Source organism: Egretta garzetta, unplaced genomic scaffold, assembly GCF_000687185.1.
Source record: "Egretta garzetta isolate BGI_Z169 unplaced genomic scaffold, ASM68718v1 scaffold427, whole genome shotgun sequence".
Classification (NCBI taxonomy): domain Eukaryota; kingdom Metazoa; phylum Chordata; class Aves; order Pelecaniformes; family Ardeidae; genus Egretta; species Egretta garzetta.
The window spans coordinates 468,482-477,364 of NW_009260345.1; the positions used below are offsets into that span (position 1 = coordinate 468,482).

At 52.7% G+C, this 8,883-nt stretch overlaps 1 protein-coding gene across 1 annotated transcript in view; it reads left to right on the forward strand.

Annotated features, from left to right (window-relative positions):
• Window positions 1-5,156: 5,156 nt before the first annotated feature.
• LOC104129752 (sodium- and chloride-dependent GABA transporter 1) overlaps window positions 5,157-8,883 on the forward strand; it is a 34,718-nt gene continuing 30,991 nt past the window's right edge. The window contains exons 1-2 of the mRNA XM_009642716.2: window positions 5,157-5,187; window positions 5,330-5,367. Of these exons, the coding sequence (XP_009641011.2) occupies window positions 5,157-5,187; window positions 5,330-5,367 (69 nt within the window). The remainder of the gene's footprint in view (window positions 5,188-5,329; window positions 5,368-8,883) is intronic.

Sequence of the window (8,883 nt, forward strand, 5' to 3'; positions counted from 1 at the left end):
CTTTTCAGCAAGCGCAGCCCTAGTCCTCTTTGCAAATTATCCTCGAGTGATTATAATTCTGCTTATTTTACAATGATTGTGCTAATGATTTTTGCAAATGAATTTTAAACCAAGAGATGGCTAGCCTGATTATTTGGCTGCTTTTACTGCTGTCATCGCTTCCAATAGCTGTTATTCAGAAAACACTCTTTGCACTTGTGTTTACTCACCCAAATTATATGGTGGGGTTGGGCTCTTTCGCTGGATACTTCCCAAGCCACCAAAAGCTTTGGAGGTGGCAGCCCAAACGCTTCAAATGCAAATACTCAAGCCAGCGAGTATTTGTCTGAATATCTGCCAAGCTCCCGTTTTCTGGGAACACGCTGGTGAATCAAAATTTAGTCTCATGAATGTTTATGGACAACAACCAAGAGAACAGCTTCAAATCCTGCCCTTCCAAACAAATTCTGCTTCTCTCCTAAGGCATGTTCCCAAATTCATTTGGGCTTACCAGTCCGTGTCTGGTTCTAGCCAAATATGAAATATCCACATACTCTCTTCTTTTCTTGGTCCCACTTTCCTTTTTCCTGGGGAAGGAAGGGGTTGCTCAGACTGATGCTGAGAGACATTCTTGCTCCCCAATGCCTTCAACGCTTGCCGCCTGCGTCTGCCTCTAACTCACACAACAAATGTTATACAGAAAACACATTGCTTTCAAATTCAAATTTTATCCCTTCAGTGGAAATGGCTGCTTTCTGGCCTGTTTTCTCTCCAGACCAGCAGCGCATGAGGTGGGGAGATGGTTTGCCATGCTTCCAGGGAAAGGAGGGAAATGTCTTTGCCTATGGCAACTGGTGTTTCCAGTCGACCCGCTGCAGTTCTCAGGTGTTCCTCAGCCAGGACCATGCGGGGAGCTGTGAAAATGCCTGTAACAGGCTGGTTCCCTCAGACCTGAGATCTGCACCTGCCCTGCAAGCGAACTGCTACCATCTCTCTCTGTCTTTTTATTTTAAGAGGTGTCACATCAGCAATGGGGCTTGAGGAGAGATTGAAGACCAAGAGGGAACAGTGACGGACAGGCTGATACCAGGCACGGCGTGCTCAGGAAAGGATGAGTTATGATATCTCTGTAGCTAAAGTTTCATTCCTTTTGACAAAAGGAGGCCGGGGGCTTTGCTGCTGGCTCCTCACGGAAATTACCATCTGCAGGTACCTGCTTTAATTTGGTTTGTTTGGCCAAAGCAAACCTGACCTGGTAACACAGCATTACATTCAGAAAGCTGCTGCGGCGGCTGCAAGGCAAGCTTGGCAGATGAGGGGGAACCGAGCCTCCTGCATGGTCCAGCACATCCAGGGTGTTTCCCAGGAGAGGGGGAAGAGCACATCTGCCAGCCCCCCTTTCACCAAGAGCTGTGAAGAAGCTCTCCAAAACACCGTGAGCCCATCGGGGACTTGACCTCGCTCCCGTGGGACTCAGCTGGCAGCAATTCCAGCAGAGCTGTGTGATGTGATGGGCAGTAAAGATTCCTCTGTTCTGCACCACACGCTCCCTGCCCTTGCAGGTCTGGCCAGTGTAGGCTGTGCCCACCTGCATAAGTGCAGGACAGGTTTTCTAGGGAGTGAGGGCAGCACAGTATTTTCACTGGCTGTTTTTTATCCTGGACAAGAGTCTAAAGGAAATATTTCTGAGATGCAGTTTATCTTTCAACTTTATTAGCTGCTAAATAAGAGGTAGTCAAGCTCACAGAGTGGCGTGGGGAACAGGGGCTCCCTGGTGGAGGAGGGGGATTAGGGTGCTCTGGCAGACCCAGGGCTCGTTCTCAGAAGGGATTCCCACTTGCAGCATTTGCTTCAGCTCAGGGAGGATGCCTGTTTGTCAGGATGCCTCCAGCCTGCATGCAATCCTCCCACTCAGCTCTCAAATCCTCCTGGATTTACCTAGCAAAAATAATTTTCTTTCTCCATTTTCCATCTCACCAGCCTTGCCAGCCCTTCTGGCACCACCATCTTCCTCCTTTAATGGCTGAAATAACCTGGTGGGGGTCTTGCTGCCTCCTCCATGCTCCTCTAGTGCCCGCTTAGCCTGAAACGTGATCTTTAAACATAGCCCATTGGCAGGATATTGGTACAGATGTAGACGGGACCACGAGCAGCAACCTCAGCAAAGATACAAGGGGGCATGTTTTCCCTCCCATCCGTAGGGGTTAAGGGCTTTGGCAGATGAGCTGCGTTAGGTTTAGCTGTGATGGTTTTAGGGGGGTGAGTGCCTGCTCTAAGGAGACACAGGGGACCTTTAAAGAAGGTGAGTTTTGCAGATGGGGAGTAAAAGGTGTGGGGTTGCAGGGGGACCTTCAGCCCACCTGAACACCCGGGGAGCTGGCGCGGGCTGAAGCAAGCCCTTGCATACAGGCTGGAGGGTATGAGGGGAATCTGGCTCACTGGCTGTGTTGTCTCCGCAGTGCTGAAAGCCACTAGGTGTACTTTTGTCACTAATTTAAGTATACGTAGCTCTGCTTTCACGCAAAGAGAGGAGCTGGTAAGTGACAAGGTGTCATTTTTGCCAGCGACCTCTGGGCGGAATTATACTTTAATTCACTGGGGCTTCTTCCCCTGTGTCTCTGAAATTGCTGCCTCTAACAAGGCGATGCTTGCCGAGCCGGCAGCTCCCGCATGCTGCCTTTGAGAGAAACTTCTCTGTGCTCCCCATGGATGCAAATTGTCTTCAGCCCCAGAATGAAAAAGAAAAGACAAACAAAGGCTCCACGCAACCCCTTTTAGAGCCAATGACAGGATTTACATGCTAAGCGACCGGTCCTTCTCACGTGGCTCCTTTCCTCAGCTGGTGGCCAGTACCTGACACTTCAAACTAGAAGTATCCCTCTTACTCTTCCTTTCCCCTCCACCCCAAAAGCCTGACCCACAGCCAGTAAATGCACCTGACCGGTGACACCATGGTGTCTTTTGGGACAATTCCTCCTGAGCCTTACCTGGCCCTGTTCCCCCTTTGCAGGGCTGCACTGTTGCAAGCCTGGCCCTGTGCAAGGGCTGCATCAGGCAGGGCTGTGCAAAAGCAGGAGAGGCTCACGGACAGACACCCAACCTCCCTGCCACGCGTGGTGTGCCGGGCCACTGTATCCTCTGTGCAGCTGCAGCCAGCCCTGCTTGCGGAGAAGATGGAGACCGCTGTCCAACTGCAAACACGGAGGGCAAGGTGTGCACACTGTGCCTTTAGCACAGCCTCTTAAGTACTGCTGCAGCCATCCTTGCGGGAACTGCTGCAGCAACATGGGCGCAACCAACCCCATGTAACCCACTCACCTGCTGCCTCCCCCATTTTTTGGTGCCAGGCCCTTTGCCTGCACTCCTGTCCTCCCTCCTGCCCATGCCCTTGGAGCCTCTTCTCTGCCAGCGACATGTGTTTTTCCAGTGGCGGTGGGTACCCCCCCACCCCACACCCACGACATGCAGGGTGTTGATTTGACTGGACATGAGCTCAAAGCTCATTAAGGGCTCGTCGATACGGGCAATGAGGAGCTGCGTGGGGTGAGGCGGGGGAGAGGGGCCCTGCGGCAGGAGGGGCCCATAGCTCCCCTCTGCGTGCGGGAGCAGGTCAGTATGTGCCTCCCCGGGCTGGTATCTCTGTGAGCAGCTCTGTGCACCTCAAGGACCTGCAATCAGCCGGCACAGTGAGGTAGGTGTGTCCACTGGAACAGCGGTGTCTGGTTTTGGGGACGTAAGCACTGGGATTGGAGAAGGGAGCATTGCAGCGGTGGTGGGGAAGAGCTGCCTGCCCACTTGAGCATCCCTGGGGAAGGACTGCTGAAGGTGCTGAGCAATCCTCCATCCACACTGGGTTGGATGTGGGGCTTGAAGGGCTCAGCACCCTGAGGACAAGGCAGGATGAAGGATGGTTTCTGCCTCCCAAAAGGTGCTGGAGAGGTGAGCAAATAGGGGCAGACCTGCCTGCCTGGCGCGCATCTGGGGCAGTGTCAAGCAGGCATACCGCCCAAAGCAGGAGCAGAGGTTGTCTATGCTTTACCATCAGCTGCACCACTGCCATGCCTAAATTTCTTCTGCCAGTTGCCATTGCCACTGCCATTGCAATGTCCCCTGGTCAAGAAAGATGCCAGTTGCTTGGAAGGCAGTGTTCTTCCCAGTTGTCACCAGCACATAGAACCAATTGGATTGCCCTTGGTCTTAATGGGCAGCTGCAGCAACCACCCTCCACTTCAAAACCCTCTCTCCCCAAGCAAACACCTGGGCTGGGGAGGGTGTTTCCGCTGCAGTGGAGAAGCAGGGCACGAGCCCCCTGCTCCCACCTGGGGAACCGGCGCTGCCAGGCAGGGGGAGGGGGAGGATGGTGGTTCTGTAGCAGCACTCAGAAATGGTTTTGGGGGTCTGAAAAGTGGAAAGCTTCTCACGGTGCCTTTGGGCCGGAGGGAGATGTAGTGAGCTTAAATGATGGCTGAGTAAAGATGCTGTAGCAGCACTTAGGTGAAACCCTGGGCAGGTTTCCCTGGGCAGGGGTCTCCAGTGAGGAGGACTCTGGGAACAGGCTAGGCGACATCCATGGGAGAGGAATTGGTACAGCTGCCTCTGCCTGGCACTGGAACTGCCCTTCCCTTCCCAGCCTTGTGTGCTGCAGTCCCAAGGATCAGCCCGAGACACAGCATTTCAGGTTGTCGGCACCCCTTTGCAGAGGTTCTGCAAATTTTGGCAGCCTCTGACAGTGGAGCTGAGCTTCACTGCCTGTAAGGTGCTGGGGTGTTTCAGGGGATAATGTCTGTGGCCTTCCTTCCTATCTATCTCTAAGAGACTCTGACCCTGAAGCAGGTGCCTTGCTCCCTAGGTGAAGCCTGGCTGCCAAAGGCTCCCCAGTTCGCTGGTGACCCTGCTGTAGTTCTGCCAGCATCTGGTGGAGACCTCCAGTACATTTAATTTTGGTTCTCCTCCTTCCAAGAGAAGCTCTGCCACATTTTGGGATTTTGTGCTGAGGAGAACAAAAAGCAGCAAAGACAGACATGCAGCTTGCGAATATATTTTCTTCTGGAGGAACTTAATGGGCACAAGGAATGAACAACTTATGTCCTTATACTGGGGGTGGACCTCCCCATGATGCTGGGTCCTGTTTGCTCTTTGGGGATACAGCAGGTGAGAGCTGTCTGTTCCCTGTGGAGATGCTCACGGAGCAAGGGCTGTGCCATGCTGGTACGGGCTGTCTGCGTGAGCTGTGGCTCTGGTCTCCAGCCAAGGCACTGGGACAACAGCCTTTCCTTCACCTGCCTTATCTCCTGATATCACCAGCCCTGGGGGAAGAGCTGCTCATTCTGCACCACTGCATGACACTTAGCACAAGAAGTAGGGAGAGGAGCTCTGATCATTAAAGTAGTAGAGATAATAATGCCCAGCTAGTTGGAGGCTAATCCTGGGCGGTGGGGGATGATGTCCTCACTGGGTACTAAGCACATTGTCCGGGCTATTTCAAGGAAAACCTCAGCCAAGGGGCTGCCGGCTAACAATGCTCGTGCATGGTTCCTGCGGAGGGACCTGGATCTGCCATTCTCCCATTTCCACCCCGAAAAAGTGTATGAGCAAGTGGAGCAGCCTTGGAGCTCTGGGGCATGATTATCTCTCTGTTTTCATGGAGAAGGAGAACAAGGAGTTTGTTGTCTGAAAGTGGGACACAGATTTCCTCTCTGGCTTGACTATGCTGCAGCAGCAGGAAAAACTCTGTTGTCCTCTGCGTGGTGAGACTCTGGTCTTTCTCAGAGCTGAATATGTGTGCCAGAGTGGTGCCAGGCGGTTTCACAGGTGCCAGATTTTGGATGAGCTCTTGGTGACTTGATGCAGCACTCAGTAGCTGCCGTGACCCAGCCCAGAAGGAGCAGGGGAAGGCCTGTGTTTTGCCTTCTCCTTCTCCCATCTATCTTCCCCTTTCTGCTTTCAGCTGAACGCAGTAGCAGGGATTTTTGAGGCAGCGCAGGGTTTTTACCTGCTTGTCTTAGCTGGAATAGGAGGGGGTGGTGGCCGGCATGGAGCAGGCTGGACTCAGCCCTGCCCTGCAGACAGGTCACATCCCCAGCTGTGACCCTCCTGGCCACAGGGGACATGCAGTGGCCAGTCCTTTCCTCCTCTGCCACGCAAATTGAGGAGAGATTCCTCCCTTGCCATGCTGGACACTTCAGGGCAGTCTCTGGATCATTCTCACACTTGTTTCTGCTTTTTTCCTTGTCAATTTTTTTTTTCTTTATTCAATCTTTCATTATTCAGTTGTGACAACAAAGTCCAAGGTGACTTTCTGAGGTGATAGTCATCGCTTTCCTTTGCAAGACCAATTTCGCCCTATCTGCTCTGTTCAATGACTTCATAAAAAAAAAGCAAAACAAAACCTAAAAATAACCCCAAAGCATATCAAGCCCAATACAGCAAATAACCGCTGACATTACTTGCAATATCTCTGGAGGTGCATCAAATCCAGCTCTACGTGTATTTCCCTTCACCCGCATAGCACAGCCATGCCTTTTGCACAGTGCTTGTGACTCCCGGCGAGATGGGGAAATTTACCCCTGTGAAGGCCACGGTCCCGCTGAGGATGTTGCCGCAGCTCAGGGTGTGAGTTAAAATCTTAGCTCAGAGGCACGGTTTTGGTAAGGCAGTGGCTGGGGGGAGCAGTAACTCGGGCCTCTCTGGGGGGAAGAACGAAGGGATGGACGGGAGCCGGCGAGGATGCCTGCCCACACTGCGGTGGCAGTGCCTGGACACCATGCCGGGCTGTAATGGAAGGGAACGGGAGGTATAAGGCAAGTGAGAAATTTCAGTTGGAAATGCCCTTCTGTGTTCATTTTTAGGCACTTCTACCCTGGCAATGTTCTCGCTGAAGACACTGGAAGTTTTTTATATTAGCTTCTCTGGACAGGGATTGCCCCCTAGCAAGGAACAAGGCAGGCAGAGAAGGCCAGTGAATGTTATTCCTGGTTTGTGTGCACAAAAAAGTGGAGAAATATATGCAAAACAGCAGCTTCTATCCTAGAGGAGGAATAGTGAGTTGGGTTTTTTTGGGGTTTTTTTTTTGCTCGGCAGAACTAACAATAGCTGCTTTTCTCTTCATAACGTCCTTTGTCCCTCTGCCTCTCAGGATGGGTCCCTTATGGCAGTGTTTGCTGTCTCTCTGGTCCCCCCCAGCACTCCATCCTCAGTGCTCCTACATGTGTCCCGTGCCTTCAGGCTGCCCTCCCAGGAGCTGCCTCTCTCCTCCCTGGCCCTGTGCAGGCTGGCCAGCCGGTGGGTGATGCACAGGGGGGCTCTCCCAGGGTCACCCCACAGCCCTTCCCTGGGAGAATCATAAAATTATTTAGGTTAGAAAAGACCTAACCAAGTCCAACCTTTAACCTAACCCTGCCATCCCACCACTAAACCATGTCCCTAAGTGCCTCATCTCCCCATCTTTTAAATACCTCCAGGGGACTCGACCACTTCCTCAGACAGCCCTTTCCAGTGCTTGACAACTCTTTCAGTGAAAAAATTTTTCCTAATGTCCAACTTAAACCTGCCCTGGCGCAACTTGAGGCCATAATAACTAACAGAATAACTAACTAAGGAGTCTCTTCCCTCCCTCCGTTCTCTACTCCTCAAGGAACTGGATGCCTTTGAGGGCTGTGCTCCTTTTTCAAAGTATGGGTGAAACTCGCCAGTGAGCTCAAAAAGTAACTGGTGCTGGGAAAGGACAGATGGGTCTGGGCTAAAAATGTCCTCATTGCTTCAGGGAGGGCAAAAAGAATAACGTAGCAAAACCGTATAAACTACCGGGATCGTGAAATTGGCATCCCAGCGTGCCGGCTTGCACTATATAAGAAAAGGAAAATGCTTCTTAATTTAATCAGCACATTTAAAATGGGCAGAAATAGGTCTTTAATCTTTTTAATGTGGTAGCTTCGCTGGGGAGGATGGAGACAGGGATGCCTTCCAGCCACTTGTCTGTCTTTCCCAAACTCAAAGCAGGCGGGGGCTCAGGGAGCTGCTTGCAGCCTGCTCAGAGGCTGCCGTGAGGGGAGGAGGATGCGGCCTGGCCTCCATCCTCCGGCTGCTGCCGGCTCGCCCACTGGGGCCGGGTGGTGTGACCGAGGCAAGAGCAGCATTGGTAGGTGAAACACGGTCTGCAGCCAGGAGCAGGACCTGACCCCACTTTTCCCTGTGGGATGAGGAGCCAGAGGAGATTCAAGTGGACATCCAGAGGCAGGGAGGATGCTGCAAGAGCTGGCCCGAGTCCTCCTGCTTGAGAAATGCAAAAAGCAAGGTGGCATCCCAGGAACGTGGCGGGAGTCTGCGAGATGTGTTTTGGCCTCATGCGGACGTTGTGTTCATTTAATAGCTTACCTTGCCCCCTCTGCTCATCCGGATAGGGTTGTGGTGTGATGCCAACCTCATCTATCACATTATCGGGAGTGACATGGGTTGCCCGGGGCTGCTGGTGGAGGAGGGAGTTGGGCAACAGCAAGAGGTCAGACCCAGACATCAACAACCCAAACGTCATGCAGGAGGGTGGAAAAGCAGTGGTGGAGGCCACCTGGCAGCTCCATCACCCAAGGAGAGCTGATTTATTTTCTTCTTGTGTCCTCTATGAAAACCGATGGCTCCTGTAACCAAGCAATCACTTCTCTTCAGGGGAAGGGAGATGGAAGGTTGGGTGGCTGCATTGTGGACAGCACATGGAGAAGGCTGTGAAACACAAGCCCCTCTGTTTGCCTGACCCAGCCAGGCAGGACAGCAATGCCCCAGTCCAGAGAGGATTCCACATGGGGCCAGCACCCCAGCCAGCATCCTTGGGCTCCCCTGGGTGGCTTTTTCCCAGTCCCTCTGGCTTCCACCCATGCGGGAAGGCCAAGAGTATGCTGCTGCTGTGGCGAG